This window comes from Penicillium alfredii, assembly GCF_028826965.1.
Source record: "Penicillium alfredii strain IBT 34128 chromosome Unknown utg000011l_segment0_segment0, whole genome shotgun sequence".
Lineage (NCBI taxonomy): Eukaryota > Fungi > Ascomycota > Eurotiomycetes > Eurotiales > Aspergillaceae > Penicillium > Penicillium alfredii.
The window spans coordinates 322,980-343,543 of NW_026622708.1; the positions used below are offsets into that span (position 1 = coordinate 322,980).

General features: G+C 50.1%; 9 protein-coding genes across 9 annotated transcripts; 4 read left to right on the plus strand and 5 right to left on the minus strand.

Moving 5' to 3' along the window:
- Nucleotides 1-267: 267 nt before the first annotated feature.
- On the plus strand, nt 268-1,841 carry NUU61_008548 (NEDD8-activating protein UBA3; the record flags this gene model as incomplete). Its single annotated transcript, XM_056659073.1, has 6 exons — nt 268-311; nt 373-474; nt 526-531; nt 593-672; nt 729-1,025; nt 1,090-1,841. The coding sequence occupies 6 exons, from the start codon at nt 268-270 to the stop codon at nt 1,839-1,841; spliced, it is 1,281 nt and encodes a 426-aa protein (XP_056507366.1).
- A 722-nt stretch (nt 1,842-2,563) lies between these two features.
- Nucleotides 2,564-3,814, minus strand: NUU61_008549 (DNA-directed RNA polymerase core subunit RPC40; the record flags this gene model as incomplete). Its single annotated transcript, XM_056659074.1, has 3 exons — nt 2,564-3,541; nt 3,607-3,711; nt 3,770-3,814. 3 exons carry the CDS (start codon nt 3,812-3,814, stop codon nt 2,564-2,566), a joined length of 1,128 nt encoding a protein of 375 aa, XP_056507367.1.
- Nucleotides 3,815-4,200: 386 nt separating this feature from the next.
- Nucleotides 4,201-5,746, plus strand: NUU61_008550 (NADH-quinone oxidoreductase subunit D; the record flags this gene model as incomplete). The annotated part of the gene is made up of 3 exons (XM_056659075.1): nt 4,201-4,866; nt 4,930-5,650; nt 5,709-5,746. The coding sequence occupies 3 exons, from the start codon at nt 4,201-4,203 to the stop codon at nt 5,744-5,746; spliced, it is 1,425 nt and encodes a 474-aa protein (XP_056507368.1).
- An 899-nt stretch (nt 5,747-6,645) lies between these two features.
- Nucleotides 6,646-7,782, plus strand: NUU61_008551 (transcription factor domain-containing protein; the record flags this gene model as incomplete). Its single annotated transcript, XM_056659076.1, has 1 exon — nt 6,646-7,782. One exon carries the CDS (start codon nt 6,646-6,648, stop codon nt 7,780-7,782), a length of 1,137 nt encoding a protein of 378 aa, XP_056507369.1.
- Nucleotides 7,783-8,086: 304 nt separating this feature from the next.
- On the minus strand, nt 8,087-9,435 carry NUU61_008552 (putative aminotransferase; the record flags this gene model as incomplete). The annotated part of the gene is made up of 3 exons (XM_056659077.1): nt 8,087-8,804; nt 8,869-9,323; nt 9,403-9,435. 3 exons carry the CDS (start codon nt 9,433-9,435, stop codon nt 8,087-8,089), a joined length of 1,206 nt encoding a protein of 401 aa, XP_056507370.1.
- Nucleotides 9,436-11,475: 2,040 nt separating this feature from the next.
- On the plus strand, nt 11,476-12,366 carry NUU61_008553 (uncharacterized protein; the record flags this gene model as incomplete). Its single annotated transcript, XM_056659078.1, has 1 exon — nt 11,476-12,366. The coding sequence occupies one exon, from the start codon at nt 11,476-11,478 to the stop codon at nt 12,364-12,366; it is 891 nt and encodes a 296-aa protein (XP_056507371.1).
- A 1,246-nt stretch (nt 12,367-13,612) lies between these two features.
- NUU61_008554 (aminotransferase-like domain-containing protein) lies at nt 13,613-15,042 on the minus strand (the record flags this gene model as incomplete). The annotated part of the gene is made up of 3 exons (XM_056659079.1): nt 13,613-14,081; nt 14,134-14,507; nt 14,569-15,042. 3 exons carry the CDS (start codon nt 15,040-15,042, stop codon nt 13,613-13,615), a joined length of 1,317 nt encoding a protein of 438 aa, XP_056507372.1.
- Nucleotides 15,043-15,486: 444 nt separating this feature from the next.
- On the minus strand, nt 15,487-16,222 carry NUU61_008555 (ubiquitin-conjugating enzyme E2; the record flags this gene model as incomplete). The annotated part of the gene is made up of 3 exons (XM_056659080.1): nt 15,487-15,770; nt 15,859-16,009; nt 16,196-16,222. The coding sequence occupies 3 exons, from the start codon at nt 16,220-16,222 to the stop codon at nt 15,487-15,489; spliced, it is 462 nt and encodes a 153-aa protein (XP_056507373.1).
- Nucleotides 16,223-17,581: 1,359 nt separating this feature from the next.
- On the minus strand, nt 17,582-18,958 carry NUU61_008556 (serine/threonine-protein kinase; the record flags this gene model as incomplete). Its single annotated transcript, XM_056659081.1, has 4 exons — nt 17,582-18,372; nt 18,433-18,589; nt 18,647-18,857; nt 18,915-18,958. 4 exons carry the CDS (start codon nt 18,956-18,958, stop codon nt 17,582-17,584), a joined length of 1,203 nt encoding a protein of 400 aa, XP_056507374.1.
- Between the last annotated feature and the right edge of the window lie 1,606 nt (nt 18,959-20,564).

Consider the following 20,564-nt stretch of genomic DNA (forward strand, 5'->3'; position numbering starts at 1 on the left):
CGGCAGCACGTGATCTTTGTCTTATCCACCGCCGTCACGCTGCCTCATCCTCTTCGCCATTCGATAAACCGCGTTGCATCGGTATTTCTGCGAGTTGGTTCATAGAAAAGACACTCCTTGCCACAACTTCAATCAACAGGGGCATTCATCGACCGGAGCGTGGCTAGAACAACTACCGTTGATCTCAGACGCCAAGCGGGACAACATACCCGTCAGTTCGGGGGTGCTTGACTGTCATTTGCTTGTTCACATCTCCTATATCTTAGAATGGACACCTCCACTGTGGTTGTGCCAGACCAGCAGGGTCGATGGTGAGCTTAATCGCTTAATCCTCTTAAAACTTCATTGTTTCTATGCGCTTACACATAACAGGAAGCACCTTTATAAGGCCTTGACCAAGCCTGGGCCTTTCTCTGATGAAGATTGGGTTCCTGGTGCTGAAACAGTCAACGCGCTCGAGTCATCCAAAATCTTGTGAGACCATTTATCCTAAAACTGCATACTGTGTACTGACATTAAGTCCAGGGTGATGTACGTCAATCTAATGCTCTTGCTGTCCTGAATCAGAACCAGACAACTAACAATATTCCAGTGGTGCTGGTGGTCTGGGTTGTGAGATCCTGAAAAACCTCGCACTCTCGGGCTTTAAGGATATTCATGTTATTGACATGGGTACGTTCCCCCTCTATCTTGTATTGCCAAGGACATATTCTCACAATGGTCAAAAGATACGATCGATATCTCAAACCTGAACCGACAATTTCTCTTCCGCCAGACTGACATTGGCAAGCCCAAGGCTGAAGTTGCTGCTGCCTTTGTGCAGAAGCGGGTGAAGGGAGTCAATATCACACCTTACGTGGGCAAGATCCAGGATAAGGATGAAGACTATTACATGCAGTTTAAGATTATCATCTGTGGGCTGGACAGCATCGAGGCCCGACGCTGGATTAATTCCACCCTTATTGGGATGGTCGACCCGGAGGATCCAGAGAGTCTGAAGCCACTGGTTGATGGTGGAACTGAAGGTAAGAGTTGCCCTGACATTCATATATCTTTAGTTGCAAGAATATTTTATTAACACTTCTATAGGATTCAAGGGCCAGGCCCGTGTCATTCTCCCAACACTCTCGTCATGCATTGAGTGCCAGCTTGACATGCATGCCCCACGGCCGGCAGTGCCACTGTGCACTATTGCCACCATCCCGCGCCAGCCTCAGCACTGCATTGAATGGGCCCACCAGATTGCATGGCAAGAAAAGCGTAAAGACGACCCCTTCGACAGCGATGACATGGAACACATCTCTTGGGTGTACAACGCAGCCCTGGAGCGGGCTCAACAGTTCCACATCCACGGCGTCACTTTCCAAATGACCCAAGGTGTGGTCAAGAACATCATTCCGGCCATCGCATCGACGAACGCAGTGATCGCGGCGTCCACTACTTCAGAGGTGCTCAAGATTGCTACCTCCTGCAACCCATACCTGGAAAACTACATGATGTATGCCGGCGAAGAAGGGGTGTACACATACACTTTTGAGGCAGAAAAGAAACCCGACTGCCCTGTGTGCGGCAACCTCGCTCGGAAAATGGACGTGGATCCGAATATGACCCTGGGAGAGTTCATTGAGAGTCTCGGAGAGAGAGCTGAATCGCAATTGAAGAAGCCGAGCATGCGGACCGAGGAGAGGACTCTGTATCAGCGCTTTCCACCCCAACTGGAGGAACATACGCGGCCCAACTTGCAGCTCAAGCTGGGGGAGCTGTTGGAGAACGGTCAAGAAATTGCGGTCAGTGACTCAGCATACACCATTGACTTCCGCTTCAGGCTTATCTTCAAATGAGGCTGGGCTCTCGATGAGCTGTGGGACTTGAAGGAGCGTACGAAAGTGATGAATTGAATGATGTTTAGCCACGCTTCAGAACTAGAACCTGAGGACCTGTGAATACCAGAAACGGTCGCCTTTCCACCCTCCGTTGTGCTAGGCTTTTGGTACCACGAAGTAGAGCAAGACGAAATACTGTCTCCATGATTAGATATTTGACACTCTGTTACATCTTTGCTGATAGTTATACATTGAACTAATAGGATAGGTATCTGTTCCAAATGCCTTGGTAGGTATAAAAATGCCTTGCTCAATATGTACCCACAACCAGATCGGCTATTCGCTCTCTGTCCGACATAGAAGATTATCCAACAGGCCCTGAGCTATGAATTCTTCGATCCATGAACCGTCTACAAGGAAAAGCAGGTTAGCTCTGAATTATCCATCGATATAGATGAACTGGAAAAAGGAAGTATAAGCGCCCACTATATGGCAATTTACATACGGGACAGTGTCACAATAAATTAAAAAGGCAATCCACAGGTCCTCAGTTTACACTTGGAAATTTGTAGAATTCGAAGATAGCTGTCGGCCTTCTCTCTTGCAACACAATGGCCTGATCCAAACTCCAGCCTCGGAAAGCGAAGTTTCGAACTTTTGTAAATGTACACTCAAACGAAGCCAAACAGAAGATTCCAACGCCGGTCAATGCATTATATACGACGCAGCGGTCGATGACATTACGCCATGAGGTCATTCAGTCCGCGCTTCCACCGAGCACATTTCAGCTTCATGACCTTCACAGCTTCCAGGAAGAGAACATCACTGTCGAATTGGCCGGTGCTTTCAACATTGAAGATAAAGTGATCCCGCACCCGCCCCAGCTTGACCTTGCCTTGGAACTCATCATAACGCAAGCATTCGCGACTGACGGTATCCTTGAACGGATCCTGTACGACCGCCTTTTGCTCGCCTGCGTGGCCCTCGTATCCGCTTCCACCGCGACCAGCTTCTTGGGCTGTGACAGGCTCGAGGCCAATCACACCCTTGGGGAAGCATTTGGCAAACTTCTTGGCATCATCTCCAATGATGGGGCGCAGGATCTTGATGTCCGGAAGGAGACGGTATGTGGCGGTTGCCACGGGAGAAAACTTGGCGTGGTCCGCGCCAATGCCCTTGTTACAATGCATTTCGACGTCAATCTTCTGGCCGGGGCGCATTTTGGCGAGCAGGATCTCTGGGTGAACGGGCCTGATCGCACCCTCGTCGACAAAGTAACTCTCTTGGCGACCCACAGCGTGGAAAGTCATATCTTTCGCATAGACATGGGCGTTGTTGTAGAGTTTGCGCGGGTCCTGCTCGTTTTCGTCGGCTTCCGGGTTCTTGGTGCACTCCACGTCGAGTCGCAGAATGACGGTGTTGAAGTCACTCGGCTCGGAAGCGTTTGAACCATCTTCATCCTCACCCGGTTTTCGGAACCAGTGCATCCAGTTCAAACCCTCCACGGAACCCTTGAGCGGGACGAGACCCAGTCGCTGTGCGAGCACTTCGTCTTGGATCACGGAGGTGTTGTTGTGAACGAAAACACTTTCAATGGCCAGCGTCGGAATCTCGGCCATGAGGATTCGGCGGAAGGCGTTGGCGACCGCGGCATCGAGTCCGATCAGCGAGAATGAGGCCTCGAGTGGGTCATTGCGGTGGAAGTCGACTTGGAAAGTCTGCGAGACAAAGATTATGAGAATGCGAGCCTCCAGGGAAGGGTAATGAAATGCACGGCACATACGTTCTTGAATTGGTCAACCGCCCACGCATGCGACTCACCCGGCCAATGGCCTGGGAAGTCGGTGGAGGGGATGTTGGTAACGGTCTCTGCATTGATGTCGATGATCTATCTTTTTGTCAGTGCTTGCTGGGATATGGCTTTGAAGAGAAGCTTCTGAACATACCCGGCGACGCTGCTGCTCATCTTGCGACGGGACCAGAGGCGCCATGGTGGGCGATGTAGTGGATGGTGAAGTGAAATTATGAGATCGGCGATAAGAGGAATTTCTCGATTTTTGCTTTTGCCTGAGGCAGAAGAAGCTAGGCCTTTATTCCGTGCGCGGCACGTGCTATTCAGCGCTGTATTGTAGACACGCTAATCCCTCTTAGGCATAGTGTGGGTATTCTATAGTGATCACTGCGGCCAACCACAACGCGACTGATGACCGACCAGCTCCAGTGCACGTGACTTGGGCCAAAATGCGCGAGTTGCACCTTCTCGTCTTCAGGCTTCATCTCCCGCCGAGTCCAACCCCATTGAATGCGCCTGGACTGAGGATCCGCCATTTCCCACCCTACTCTCCGCTCTCCTTGGACCTCCCTCTCGCCATCCTCAATGGCCGCTTCTTTCGCCCGCCTGGCGGGCAATGCGCCCAAAAGACTCTGCCTCCGCCCCTCCACCATTCTTAACACATCCGTCCCCCGGCCCCGCTCGATAGCTACTACAGTCCCTCGCCGACATGCAGAGGCGACGAGCTACCAGGCCACCCGACTCATTCCGACCGACCCGACCTTCACGCATTTCGCCAACAAGGGGGGCCCTGAGGACCCGGAAGCTGCTGGCCTTGAATCCGAGGCCGAGGAGATCGACCGCAAGATTCGTCACTACACCGTCAACTTTGGACCTCAGCACCCGGCTGCTCACGGTGTGCTTCGGTTGATTCTGGAGCTCAATGGCGAGGAGATTGTCCGCTCCGATCCCCACGTCGGTCTGCTGCACCGTGGCACCGAGAAGTTGATCGAGTACAAGAGCTACATGCAGGCTCTGCCGTACTTTGACCGATTGGACTATGTCTCGATGATGACGAACGAGCAGTGCTTTTCGTTGGCCGTCGAGAAGCTGTTGAACGTGGAGATCCCTGAGCGAGCTAAGTGGATTCGGACACTGTTCGGCGAGATCACTCGTATTCTGAACCACCTCATGTCGGTGCTTTCGCACGCCATGGATGTTGGTGCCTTGACCCCTTTCTTGTGGGGCTTCGAGGAGCGTGAGAAGCTAATGGTGGGTATTTTCTGGATGGTGGTTGAAAACTCACGTAATTGGCTGACCCCTGGTTGTTTCTAGGAATTCTACGAGCGTGTCTCCGGTGCCCGTCTCCACGCCGCCTACGTCCGCCCCGGTGGTGTGTCGCAGGACATGCCCCTTGGTCTTATGGATGACATCTATCAGTGGGCCACCCAATTCGGTGACCGTATTGACGAGACGGAGGAACTGCTCACGGACAACCGTATCTGGAAGGCAAGAACGCAAGGTGTGGGTGTTGTCAATGCCACGGATGCACTGAACATGAGTTTCACTGGTGTCATGCTCCGTGGCTCTGGTGTACCGTGGGATATCCGGAAGTCCCAGCCGTACGACGCCTATGACCAGGTCGAGTTCGACGTGCCTGTTGGTGTGAACGGTGACTGCTACGACCGTTATCTGTGCCGTATGGAAGAATTCCGCCAGTCGCTCCGCATCATCCACCAGTGCTTGAACAAGATGCCCGCTGGTCCCGTGCGCGTCGAGGACTACAAGGTCTCGCCGCCGCCCCGTGCCGCCATGAAGGAGAACATGGAGGCCCTGATCCACCACTTCCTGCTCTTCACCAAGGGATACTCCGTGCCCCCTGGCGAGACCTACTCGGCTATTGAGGCCCCCAAGGGTGAGATGGCTGTGTTCCTGGTCAGTGACGGCAGTGAGCGGCCATACCGCTGCAAGATCCGTGCTCCTGGCTTTGCCCACTTGGGTGGCTTCGACCAGGTGTCGCGTGGTCACCTGTTGGCTGACGCGGTCGCCATTATCGGTAAGTCTTGGATGTTGTTACTGCCTGAGGAGCTTAGCACTGACTGGGATCTCTCTAGGAACCATGGATCTAGTGTTCGGTGAAGTCGACCGGTAAACGCGCCGCAACACAATAATGAAAAAAACCACCAAAAAGAAAAGAAGAATTGAACCGGCCCTCTTCGAAGACTCGAGGCTCTGCAAAAGAGGAATCTTTATTTTTCTTCGCGATAAACCCTTGGATCCCAACTCGCACCCAGGTGTACCAATTTCCCTTCCAGCTTCCTTCTCATGGCGTTGTTCTATTATGCCCTGTCCATTTCCTTTGTGTGTCGATTTCGCTGCTTCTCATAAACCCTCTGTATAGTGAACATCTGATTCTTTCAACACACATGGTTCATAGTGTACTCTTTTGCACGATAAGTGCCTCTGTAATCTGTGTCTGCTACTCAGGGGATCTCTGTCTTGGGATGTTAAGGGCCCAGCGTGGACGAAAGTAGGTGTATGCGATGGGGTCGGGTATGACCCCAAAAGGCGGCACCGATGTGGACCCGCAGCAAGTCCCGAGTTCAACACTGCCATCAATGCAATGGGCTAAACCAACCCCTGATTCGAATAAAGCACCATCGATGCTTTCAACACAGTCCTATATAGCAGGACAAATTCCTGCGCATCGAAGACGACGGGACGGATGTACCGAGTGTCGGCGAAAGAAGATCCGAGTGAGTTTCGCACTCCGTCTTGCCCGTTGACCAGACTAACCCATGACCCTAGTGCGACCTGCAAAAGCCTGTCTGTACTCGGTGCAAGCGGTATCCTCGGGGCTGTATCTATGATCTGAGCATCGTTCCCCACACCTCAAGGGCGCCCCGGCGTCGGCGAGTTGATGGACGCCGCCGCACGTCCACCGGGCCCGAGCATGCATACTCGTCATCCAGAGAGCATGTTGCTGCCGTAATCCACCAGCCCTGCATCAATCCGTCGCCGTTTCTGTTTTCGACAGACTCACGGTTCTACATGCACGTCTTCAGCACGCAGACCGCGCCCATGCTGTTCCCCGCTGCACCGGATTTCTTCTTGCAGCGCATAATCAGCGCCGCGCTGGACACGCCTCATTTGCTGTATGCGCTCTTAGCTGCCGCCTGTAGCCACCACAGCCGGCTTGTCCGAGACAAGAGTCTTGAGTCCCAGACCATGTGCTTAATGTTTACGAATCGCGCTATCTCGAGTCTGCGCGCTGCCTTGTGTGAGGACCAAGAAGCCATTAAACCGGAGACGGTCACTGCGGCTATGGCACTATGCACGAATGATGTTTGTAATGGGAATATGCCGGTCTGGAGGACGCATCTCCGTGGCGTTCTGCGGCTGCTGACGGCCTTGGTGGACCGGCAGAAAGAACCGGGCCTTGGAGATCCCTTCACGCAGGCTCTGCTGAAGTGGTTTACTACATTGGATTTGCTGGCAGGTCTGTCGGGTCTCCGGGCGGAATGTGTCCACGATGCCCGCGATGGGATGCTGGGCCAGTTATGGAAGGGTGCCGAGGGTCGCGTAGATGATATTTGCGGCTACTCGTTGGACCTGGTTCCGATTCTTGGGCGAGCGTCGCAGCTAATCCACCAACAACATCTGAACCCACTGGTCGGATATGAGAGCAATATTCACGACTCAGAAGAGCGACAGCAGGTGACCAGAGAAGCCGAGACGCTTGAGAAACAAATACTGTCTCTTCTTGATAACACTACTCCTGATTCCATCCTCGACCACAGCAACCACCTTCGTACAGAGCTGCAGTATACCAACCGCGCCTTTGCCTACTCCGCTCTTCTACATCTCCACCGTCGAGTCCAACAACTCCAACAAAATCACCCAAAAGTCAGAGCAGAAATTATCGGCATTCTTGATGCCGTGGCAAATATTCGACCCTTCTCCTCTGCCAACATCCTGATCCTCTGGCCCATCTTCAGTGCCGGCTGCGAAACGGAAGCTCAAAGCGAGAGAGAGCTCATCCAGACGCGGATGGGCAACATGCAAAGTCTAGGAATGGGAAACTTTTCTCGAGCACGAAAACTGTTGTATCAATTTTGGCAATCGGGCAGCTCCTTACCCTGGGACATTTATTTTGCACGGCTGGGGCTGGAGCTGGTCTTATTCTAGACTTGCAGATGCTCAAGCCTAACTAGAAGCGAATAGGATCCATATGAAGGTACTAACTATAATTGAATATTTCAAGGCCATGTATGCCTGTTTCGTCTCCGGGCCCAAGAACATCCTGGCAGATAAGAAAATGAAGACCATCTCGAGGCCAGGCTTTCAAAGACATGAGTAAAGCCAAAATCACAATCGAAAGAAAAGAACATAGAATAGAATATCAACCAGGTGTCCCAGTTGAAACGCACAATATACCATGGCTTCAATATTAAAAAGTGTACTAGATAACTGCGAATGGCCAGTCTCTTCGTTAAGGCATAACAGGAACATCGTCATACTCATCGCGTATAAACTGACCGAGAGCGCGCAGGCCATCTACAATGACCTGATGTTCTTGCACAAAGCCGATTCTCACGAACCCTTGAAAGTCGACTCCACCCCCGAAACACTGGCTTCCAGGCACGAGCATTACCCCAGTTTTTGCCTGCAACCGCTGACAAAACAACACATCGTTTTTAGAATTCCCCTGTCTGTCAACGAGCTTGATAAAGGCTGTCGTGCCAGCTTGGGGCCGCACCCACTTCACAGCCCACCCAAACTCGCGCACAAAGGCGTCCAAGGCACCAAGGTTCTTCCGGGCTAGCTCAATGTTTCGCAGCAGCAAATTCTCCACACATGGGCTGCTCAGCGCATGTGTCGCCACGCGGTCGTCGAGCTGGCCTACTGAGATCAGGGTATAGTCTCGGGCGGAGGCACAGGCATCGATGATATGGGGACTTCGCGATGCGATCCAGCCCAGACGGATCCCAGCTAGACTGAAGGCCTTGGACATGGAGCCGGTACTGATGGTTTTCTCGTACGCAAAATCAAGAATAGAAGGTGGTTGCTCTTGGGTCGGGGTTAGAGAATGGAAGAGTGGCCGATAGACCTCGTCGCAGTGGATGGTGATGTCGTGCATTCGGGCGATGTCCACGATTTTCTGGAGGATTTTGCGGTGGAGTATAGCGCCTGTTGGGTTCTGCGGGTTGCTTTTGTTTCGTATTGTTAGTATATACCTTGTGTTATATGTCTATATTTTTGCAGGGATCATACTTGATGATGATCAACTTCGTGTTTGGTTGGATCAACGCTTTCAACTCCTCCACATCCACTTGCCACCCACTCTCTTCGGTCGACTTCCACAAGCTCACATCGGCACCGAGCGACTCCGGTACCGAATAAAGTTGCTGGTACGTCGGGTAGTGGCAGATGACATGGTCGCCGGGGCCAACAGTAGTATAAAGAGCCAAGAAGTTCGCCTGGATTGCGCCATTGGTGACCAATACTCCATCTGCCTGGACGGAGTGCATTTCATCTGTCGAGTAAAGTCTCGCAATATTAGACCGCAGCGGCAAAGAACCACGAATAGCGCCGTAGACCTGCTTCTGGGAAAAGTCCACGAGGTCGATGTGCTGGCCGGCCAATGCCTGCAGATCATGGAGCGAGATGGATGCACAACAGGTCTCTGCGAGGTTGTGCTTGGCCTCGTTTTCGTAGAGATCCATCCACTAAGAAGAAGTGTGAGCCAAGGAGAGGTTTGGTGGGGGTTTCGTGTTAGCTTAATCGAGATATATAGTGACGACTTACCCGCTCGACGGCGAAGTCACGAATTTTGACCATATTATTCCTTGCAACGGGGCCTGGACTGTATGAGGAATTGTAGAATGGAGGAGAGTTAAGTGATCGAAGGGGCACACCGGGTCTATAAGTAATTCAATCCGACGTAGATTCCAGACACCGCTATTGGTCGGATCGCATCGATTACCAAGTCAGGAGTTAGGGAGACCCACCGGTACAAAGGAAATATCTATATATGATTTTACTACTTACTTTTAGGAGAGTAAATATAGAGCAGGCCTTCTTTGCAATCTGTTTTCTTAATCAGTGCCATCAAGAATGAACATTCTAAATAATAATGATACTGGGCAAAAGAGAGGAAACAAAGAAAACAATAAAGATGGATCATCTATATTCTAGTACATAGGTAAATTTTATAGTGGGAGAAGACACCTTTTCTGTATCACACATCAGGTTGAAGCAGAAATATTAGCAGTCTGGCGTCCCTAGCCAATCAAAGAACACATTCTCCCAATTCCCATTGTCATCTAAAGGCCCCCAGCGGACTATAGAGGCAAAGTAATACAGAGATAGCGCCATGGTCGATTCCCTATTTCCTACTATGTAGGTCGAATCCTTCCTGTGTTTCATAAACTCAACTATGGGAATTGCGGATGTAAATGGCACATTAAATGTACAGGATTCAAATGAAGTAGGAATCTCCCGGGGGTCATAGCAATCTCGCCTCACTCTTGTCAGTTGACCCCTGCCTTCCTTCGCTGCTTGCCCCATTGTTGTGTGCCCTGGACCCGGGTGTCGATCCCTCGTGTCAGACAAAAAAGAGTGAGCATATTCTTCTCGAATTTCCAGCTTGGGCTTTGTCTAAACCTGGACTGTATTGTTCTGGAATTGATCGGTGTTTAAGATCTGCATCGCCTGAGCGAAACGTCGTTCCCGATTTCCATTTCGTTTGAGATGGGTCGTTTCCCAGGTGCGTGGAATCTGAATTTTGATAGAGAATTCCGCAACGTCTTGGCGAGGCAGCATCGAGCGACCGGTCTTTTTCGCTAATCGAGATGTTGCACGATCTGAATTCTATGGAATGCAATTGACTTGACTTTCTAGTGTTCCTAGTACCTAACTGGTCGGGACCTAGAGAAGGCTGGAGATAGCACAAATGTAAATTTGGAATTCTTACTTCCATCTTTGGTTCCAGTGTAACCAATAGAGACCGTCAACTTGCAATGATAAATTTAAGCTAGAAGTATGCAATTTACTTTGTTGAGATAGCTATCCTGGGCCTATCTCAGAACTGATGGCCCATGACCATAAGTAAAGCTCGGATTGGGTCAAAATCCACACCCCTTCTTATAGAAAAGTTGTGTATCGCTCCTATACTGGGCCTTGGTGTGACCAACCAGCCTTAGTGAACAAGTACTTTAGGAGCTTCCCTGCTTCTGAATCCGTTTGTGAGTAAATTTATCTGATTACATACTTCTTTTGTGTTTGTTATTTCCTAACTTATTATTTATATATTAGCTTATGCTCCTAGATATCAACATATTTAGTATACGAGGACACAGTGAGCGGTCCCCCGTTTACGTTTAACGCTGTCCCTAGCTGTTTTTACCGCCTTAACTAGCTACTATCTATCTATAAAACACAGCCCTCCCTCCCCTCGATATATCGACGCACTTTCTCTTCTTTTTCCTTCTCTGCTACCTCCATTTTTAGCCCCTATTTACCTCTCTATATAGACTTATACACTGTTACTGCCCCCTCACAATCTACCGTAGATACCGCTCGATCCGTCGTTTAGGCCGTTTTGGCTAGCGTTAGCGGCGACACGATCTAGGCGTCTAGGAGCTAAAACCCTATCAGGGTCTGGTTTATTCAATCAGTTTTGCATTACGCTGGTTTCCGAGGGTCCACTCCATGGACTGGGGGATATCACATGACCGGAAAATCGGCACCCGTGGTCCGAGGTCTCGGAGCTGCGTTCTGAACTTCTGTGACGGATCTTCCTTCACCGCTCATTTTCCTTCCATTCAGGCAATCATCCATATTTCAATATTACCTCCGTCGACTCCTGCTCTGTTCACGATGTGGAAACCAGTAGTTGTCCCCTTTCAGAACTCCCAGCCTCTGCCTACTCTACCTACAACAGATGAAATCCGCGCTTGCACCAATGTTCTGTGGGAGACCATGGCCTCCAAGATTGTGGCGGTGAACGACAATGTTGTTGCAAAATATGGAGGTTGTATCAACGTCTGGGAAGGCCAAGCTTTGGTTTACCTTGAACGACATGTCCCAGAAGTCCCGGCCCCTCGACTGTACGCGATGTACTATGATTCCAAACAACTTTTCTTGATCATGCAACGCGTTCCTGGGGTGCCGCTGAATTCCATTTGGCCATCATTGGCGCACTCTGAGAAGGATGACGTTATTGCAAAACTCCAACTAATATTCGACGCAATGCGAAAGCCCGAGTGTCCATGGCTCGACTTTTTCGGAGGCATGGACGGGGGCGGCGTACATCACTACCTATTCTATAGCCAACATGGCGATGAGGAATTTCTAGGGCCTTTTTCTGGCGAACCTGCCTTCATTGCGGGCCTTGTCGGTAATTATAGAACCTTGGTCGACCGCAACAATCTGCCAGACTACAAGGCTCGCTTTTACGAAAAATACCTCGCTCGCGTCCTTCAAGGTCACCGGCCTACATTGACACATGGGGATGTTCAGCAAAAGAACATTATGGTCGCGGAGGATACAAGTCTCCCAAACGATCAAGGTGGGCGATCATTTGACATCGTACTGGTGGATTGGGAGAATTCCGGTTGGTTTCCTGACTTCTGGGAATTCTTTTGCGCATCTTACCCCCTTAATTTCCAGTGGGAAGAAGACTGGTCCTGGCGAGTCCAGGAGTTTGTTCAAGTATGGCCCGCCGAGATGGCCATAATGCAACTGATTGACAAGGATCTGGGTTGGTGAAGTATACTGGGGTGCTAAGGAGTGACAAGAAATAATAGGTCGGGGGCCATAGCAATCGACATTTATGGAATCTCAGGGGAAAAGGGGTGTTTAGCAGAGGAACCAAGATATGGCTTCCATCCTTTAGGAGGGTGACAAAAATGGGCCTCGCAGCGGCTGCATCACGAGTGGGCAAGAACTATATACGGCCAACAGGAGACGAAGGTGGAAGTAGGTCGCGCTGGTCGTGGACTGAGACACACATGATGCTAAGGCATCGACGGTGAGTGAGACGCTTAAACCAGCCTTAAAAGGCGGCCGTGCTTGGCCTCCCATTCACCGTTTTATTGTTATGTAGTATAAGATATTTCTTTATTTTTTATATATATCTAGGAACTTAGGATCAACCTATAAAGTAAGTAATTCATGATCAGAACCACAAATCTGGGCAATATCCTTTTAAAAATTAGTATCCAACTAGAGGCAAACTAAACCCTCCAGGGCTATGTATAAGGCTAGAACTAGCATGTACTCTAATCAGTAATGATTTTCTTTTCTTCTAGGATAGTTTTTTTTTCTTTGTCTTATATTTAAACTATTTTTCTAGGTTAATTCATTCTCTGCCTAGAAAGGTATATGTATTCCTTGCTATATAACAAAAGAAAAGCCTACTCATTCTATACTTTGGTGACTCTAATAATCCTGGATCCACATAAATAGATATGTCAACGCAGTAGGGCTCAGGCCCCACACGTGATCCACTCAAGAAACAAATTTTTTCCTACGACTCTGGTCAACTTCTGCAATGATTTGATGGTTATTGTATTATTTTCCCTTGAATCAAATCCTCGACTTTTTCAACAAAACCAAATCATGGTTGGACAAGGATGACGAGAGCGTGGGTGATGCTAATACCTAGGGGGGCTTTAGTGCGCTTACCTAGGGACTAGCATGATGGAGTAGGCAACACGTTTGCCGTGTAGCTACTGGATCTAGATATCCTGCTTACATAGCTATGAGTTGCCCCTATGGCGCAATTGGTTAGCGCGCGAAGCTTATGTACGCATCCCCTTCGGGAAAATACATGCATCTCCCTCCTTCGAGGTTCGTGGTTCAAATCCGCGTGGGGGCATATACTTTTTTGTCTCGTCCTGTAATAGGAGAAATAAATTGACCAGAATATGCATGGATTGTATTTCCCCTTTAACCTTTCCATAGCCTAAAGTACATTTTTCCCTTTCAGACGTTCGCAATTAAATTAGGATTATTACAGCTCCTTGAGTAATTCACGCAGCACAATCTCTAGTCGCTCCACGCCTTGCAGCAACTGCCTTTCATTCTCCCACATAAAGCATAACCGCAGTCTTTGATGCAGGTTATTATTGACAGGCCAACTGCCTCCAGGAACAGCAAACAGCTCCCCGTTCCCTAGAACAAGATTCTGTCGTCTAAGGGCCTCCCGACTCACTTGGGAAGCGCCCAGTGATGCAGGAAGTCTCAGCCAGATATAATACCCGCCCGTCCATGCGTGATGCCCATGTCCCGGATCCGGGGTAAATGTTACACCCAGTGGCCCAAGGCGGCTCTGTAATGCACTCGCTATGGCGGTATATCTTCGACGACCCTCTGGAATGAGGGTATCGGTGATATAGCGAGGCAGAAAGTCAGCGTGAAAGAGCTCGTTGACGATGGTGGACATCAACTGTGACGGGGCGCCGCCCGAGCGGGTTGAGCCACTGTGGTAGTTTAGCTGTCGTTCATAACGAGAAAAATGAAACATGGGCTTACGCCTGGGAAAGCCCGTAGACTAGGCCCTCAGTCCCTTCGGCCCACCCGACTCGACACCCCGGTCCGATCAGTTTACTAAACGATCCGTTGCTGACGACGTGCCCGAACCGGTCTTGTGGGTCAGTGTCGAGAACACGATCAATGTCCACGAGACGTGGCAGGCGATTCTCTGGTGGATGATTGGAACTCGAGTTCCAGTGCAGAAAGTCGTACACGTCGTCACTGACAATAAGCGCGTCGTGTTTCCGAGCTAGTCGAACCAGAGCCTCGCGCCGCTCACGAGACATGGTAATGCCCGAGGGGTTCGAAAAGGTCGGAACACAGTAGATGACATGCTTGTATATCTTGCGGTATGGTCTGGGAAGCTTGGTTGGCTTGCGGGGGTATCAGAATAATTCGTCTAAAACAACATTGAACGCATGACAAGACACTTACATGACCGGTTTGACGGTTCCCACCATCGCTTTTATCGACAGCCTCCAACGCCTCTTCTAGGATTCCAACGTCCATACCCGCCTCATCCTCCGGAATACCTCGCAGCCGCCCATGGAACCCGGCATCCTCGAAAACCCGGAAGACAAGATGATACGCAGGTTCGACGAGCCAAACTGCCTGTGTGAAGACAGGATCCGTGAACACCTGCAATATACACGCAAGGTTCTGGCTCGCACCGCCAGTGATGCAGATACGGTCGGCTGGGATCGGCTGCGACGGAGCATAGAAGCCGGACAGCCAGCGCGCAATGTTCTGGCGGAGTGGCATATGGCCTTCGTCAGGCCCATAACCAAGCCCGTCTGCTGAGATGGCCTTGTTAGAGAGCGCGTCCGTTGCGGCCTGCTTCAGGTGGCCGATGGGGAGGGTCTCGGGGGAGGGCCATCCCTGGAAAAGGTCGATTCGATTTGGAGGCATGGTTGGTGCTCTTCAAGGAATCGGGGGTTTCTTGGGTTATATACTGGCCACAACTGGAGATCGCCTTTTTGGAAATATAAGCGTTTTGGCCAATGGTATTGGAATATTTGATTGTGCCGCAAAGGATCCACTTTAAGCGGCCCACTTGGCAGCTCTCGGAGTCTGATCGAATGACGAAGATCGGAGGACGCGGGGCAAATGCAACTCCATTATCGATAGCATCTGAGGCTCATGAAGACACAGTGAAAAGGGAACAAATAGAAAGAAACCAGTGAACGCTGCGGAAAGCCACCCAAGATGAGCGCCAGCACGATGCAAATAACGAGTCAAAACCAGAATTGAATATCATTACACCCGCGGAATCGGTGGACAACAACACAAAGGTAATTCAAATGTAAAGTGCATGTCCCCCGCTGAGCTTTCAATCATATGGACCACCTCTCTTTAGACGTTGTCGTCCTCGTAGACGAACGGGATATCGCGGATGCGGCGGCGGTTATACGAGACAAAGTCGCTGTCCCCCGGCGGTCGCTCGTTGCGCGAGTTCGCCGTCAGCATGCTCTGGATGCTCATGCACACGCTCTCAACAGTCTGGACGGGGGACCAGCCGGCGGAGCTCAAGAGGTCCAGACAGATAATGCCATTGCTGTATATGTGTGGGTGAATTGGGATCGGGCGGGGAGTGTCGGAAGAGGCGGCGCATTCGATGAATTGCACTTCGGGGGGTTCTGCCGGGAACCGAATGAGTATGGGATATAGCAGATCAAACAGCGACAGCGATCTAGGTGACAAGATCACTCGAGCGTGAGCTCTTACCGATGGGGTATTTGCTTCCAAAGGTGAACTTCAGTCGATACGTCTGGTTCTGGTAGAGCGGGTTGTCGTCCAAGACCTTGATGTCCATCTGCCATTCCTCGAGGTTTTCGGATTTGGCGATCGCGATGCCTGGTGGAACATGTTCTTGCATCTGAATAAAACCAAAATCATCAGTAAGAAAGAGGAATGGATTCAGATTTACTCGATGGTGACTCGAGAGAAGTCGGAACTTAAGGTAGCGGGGTTAGGTACCTTCATGAGCTCCTGGTTTGCGAAAAGACTAGTCAGTCACCTCGTATTCTCCTCAAAACAAGCTCCTCGAAATTATGTTACTTACCTTGCTCAGACGCTTTGAAGCGAACATGGTGGGTATGATCTCCGCTTAGATCGAGGTATGTGTTGCTGATCCAAGAGATATGTATGAGCTTCAACGGAGGAGGGGTGTCGCCACGAGGAGTGGCGCAAATGTATAAGGTATTGATAATGTACCAAGCACCGACCTCGGAAGACACCAAAAAAGAGATGAGATGGAGCAGGCCAAGTAGCACAAGAAGACGAAGTGGCCGATCGCAGCGTGGGGCGATAAGATCGCCGATCCACGTGATGACGCCTGACTGTATACTATGACGCTTCAAGTGCATCGATCTGTTTATTTATATGGCATATATTCAAGGCGACCAACTAAGGTATTAGATACTCTGGAGACACGAGTAGTGATTGTGAGTTGACATACTGTGGAATTCATGACCTCATCGATAAACGAGGTCCTTTCGATTTGCATATAAATAGCCTCATGGCCTGTCCAGTCCATTTGACAATAAAGTATTTAAATGAAGCAGAAACATTCATGGATGTGGAGTATTCCACCTAAACTCTAAACACCTTGTTATCTTATTCTTTTCAAGCTTCTTACTGACTCCCTGTTTCGGCAATAGCTGGCGTAGAATGTGCATTGGCCGCCATGGAGCCTTTCAAAGTGGTTAGTGAGTTCCAATCAGGGAATATAGTCACAGGTAATAACAATAAAAAGAAAGAAAGAAAGAAAGCAACAAACCTGCAGCAATTTCCGCCAGCCCAAACCCAGAACAGAGGACCATTGTCAGGATAGTTGCAAAGCTTAGACCAGAGGAAGGGAGAGTCGATGTAGCATGTTAGTGCTAGGACTGCCCTGCCAGGTTGGAATCAAACTTGGGCTGTGGATATTGACAAAAGTTGCAATTCTTGTAAAGTGAAGTGCGAACGGGTAGGAGGAGTATGTTGGATGAAGGGAGAAGATGAAGTATCTAGTTTTCCGCGGGGAGCGTAGGCCTTTTTATAAGGGATCGATACCAAGCCACCATGCAACATCAAACAGCTTTCTAAAGTCGTTTTCCAAATAGCAAATAAAAATGGACAAACAGAACAATACTATCTCGGTATCTGTCGCAATAAGACTATCTGGATGTCCACATATCCCCTAATCATGATGGTCATCAATGGATATGAAATAGACAATGAATCAGATAGGTCCCCTTCAAGGCTATTTTCAACTTTGAGGATCAAAAGGTGGCAAAGAGTAGGAAAGACATAGATCAATTTGTGAAAATCTGCATATGTATAGCGGGGAATCACACAATTATCTCCAAGAAACCACCTCAAAACGAGGAGAAATAAAGAAACGTACAGCATATCGGCATCAAGAAAAAGTTGAAATAATAAGTAAAAAGAAATGGTCCGCAGCAATTTATGCATGCGAAGCCTTTTCACGGGCCTCGCGCTCAACCTTCTCCCGCTCCTCGTTCTCCTTGACCTCACGGACCTTCGCCAGAACCACCTCCCGGAAAATAGCGCCACGGGCAATCTTGCTCAGACTGCGCTTCTTGATGCCAGGGGCATCGGAATCGCAATTCGCACTTGTTGTAGCCGGCGCAGCGGGGTCGGTGGCGCCACCCATTTCCATGGGGCTTGGGATATCCTGCTCGTCATGCTCGTCCTCGTCGTGCACCCTCAGGGCCTCGATGCGGTTGGCAAGCTTCACAATCTCAATGCCACGGCGGAGACGGGCACGTGCAATGTACGCCCGGATCTCGGGCAGCAGATCGCGGTCGCTGGCCGATTCACCGGTCAGCCACTCGTGCTTGAGTGCTTCCTCAGAGGTGACGCGCTGGCTGGGATCGGGTTGGAGGAGGGTCAGGATAAAGTCCTTCGCATCCTGGGAAACATCGCGCCAGTACCGCTCGTGGAAAATGATGCGGCCTGCCCGGCATTCTTCGATCAGGTCCGTTAGATTCTCTGACCGGAAGGGAGAGTAACCACACAGGAGCGTGTAGGTGATCACTCCCAGGGACCACATGTCAACGGCCTTGCCATGGCCCTGCTTCAGCATAACTTCGGGCGCAGCATAGCCGAATGAGCCCGCCATACTCGTGAGCACTTCTGACGGGTTCTCGAGCATCTTTGCGATTCCGAAGTCTGCCAGGACCAACTGCGAATCGCTGGCACGAGTAAGATAAAGAAGGTTTTCGGGTTTGAGGTCTGTTGAGTGGGGAGTTAGTATCATTAGAAGCTTGAATCATATATAAGGGACAGACGGACCTCGGTGAACAATGTTTCGTTTGTGCAGGTAGTTAACTGCGTCAAGCACTTGTCGAATCGTTTGCGAAGCATCCTTCTCGGTGAACTTGCCATAATCGCAAATCCGGTCAAAGAGCTCGCCACCCGTCGCGAGCTGTGTCACGATGTAGAATTTGTCCTATCACTAGGGGTCAGACTCGCAAGAATCTTATCTGGCCACCCCGGGAATACATACCTTGGATTCGAACCAGTCGACAAAGGAGACAATGTGGGGATGTTGCAGTTTCTGGAGCATCTCCAGCTCGTCGTACACCATGCTCTCATTGCCGCGGACACTCTTCTTGAGGATAATCTTGACCGCGACCTTCTTTCCATCAAGAGACTCCGCCTCACGGACAATGCCGTATGTACCGGCGCCCAGTGTTCTTCCGAAGCGATACAAAGCCCTACCGGCAGAGGTTTAGCAAGTGCGGGAACGGGAGGATTATAGGCAGTGGCTGTACTTTCTCTCGTAGCTCTCCGGCTGCCCAGACAGCTTATTGAGCATGTTTGCGACTAGAGAAATCGGCGTTAGTACACTGGACAGTATGACGGTAGGCAACGGATGCAAATCAAGACGAGCATTGAAAATCAGACCATGACACCAGAAAACAGACAAGGTCGCCCAGAGATACCAAGCCCATTCCGCAAAGGAGGTACAGCGTGCGGATACAGCCATGGTATATTGGTGGCCAGGCACCCCACCAGACCGTGCGCAAGGCTGAATCAATCGGCAGCCTCGAACCGAAATGTGTATAGCATCCCCACGCATCAAAAGCACAATGCTCCAACAAAAAGGACCAACTCACAACTCATATTGTGGGGATAGGGCTGAACAAGCCCTAGAGGATCTGACTGTGCGCGATGGGGTTTCGACCAGGCAGGAAAGTCAGGTAGCAACTGTGGGCTGGGGAACCTCGCACGAAGGACGGCGACGCGAAGAAAATACGGGTATATGAGGGTGTCGCGAAGAGGGAGAGGGAGGAATCTGCCTGAATCGCAGTCGTTAAATGTTAGCGACCTCGAGAAAAAGGCCAGATCGGAAGGACTGGACCACAAGGCGGGGAGGGGGGGGGGGGGGGAGAGGGGCTGTTCGCGCAGCTTGTCGATCAGGCGATCAGGGGGCGGAAGGGCCAAGATCTCATAAACCAACATACCTGACTCGAAGAGCTCACCGAAACAAGTAAAATGCAGTGCAGGAGAAGAGGCAAAAGAGGGAGAAGTTCTAGACGCGCGATAACAAGCCGTAAGGTTTAGCGGGGAGCGTGCGTGTGCATCCCCAGCGCCGCGCACCGCCCGAAGGTGGGGGCCACATACGCCATATCCATCTGTTGGTATTCTTGATTATTGTAAAAAGATTTATTTATACTGTATACTTGAAAAAGTTGTAGTTATGTCACAGAATTAGAAATGAGTGGCAATTGAACCACAAAAAATCAAGAAAATAAATATAGATCGCCTACTGCCTGCACGGCCTTCGGTTCAGCCTTAGCGTCAGCCTCATACTTTTATACCGAAAAGGGAAAAAAAAACATAGTCTTAATTTGCAAGACCCAGTGAAATCAGGGCAGAGATCCACATAATTTGGGGCCGATTCTTAGCCTGTTTCTAGCTAGCGAGGAAAAGATCATTAGTTAACCTCGGAGGCCCAATGTTAATCTAATCGATCCTGGCTCATCAGTACTTTAGAGTTTTTTTATGCTTCTAATGCTAAATTCTATTCTGTTTTCAACTCGCTTCACACCTTCAGTCTGATTCTGGCGTGGGATTTAAATGGTCCACACTCATGGATACCCCAAATCCATAGTAGGTAAAGGTGGTGAAGTGTAGAGTGCCATTGTTGGTCGAGGGAATGAGCCGAAGCCATTTTGCAAGTAACCTCGAGGGAAGCTCGGCAGTTAAAATAATATTTGAGCTAGACGTGGATATGCAAGCCACGCGCGATTTCATACGTGGCTTGAAAGAAGCGAGTGTGGGGTAGATGTCAACATTTCACTAATTATCACATCGTGGAAAACGTATGGACTCCTAGAGGCAAGGCCAGAGTAATAGGCGACGGGATACGGAGTGCTCGGTGATTCGAGGGCATTGTTATACAGAGCTTGCAGATCGAT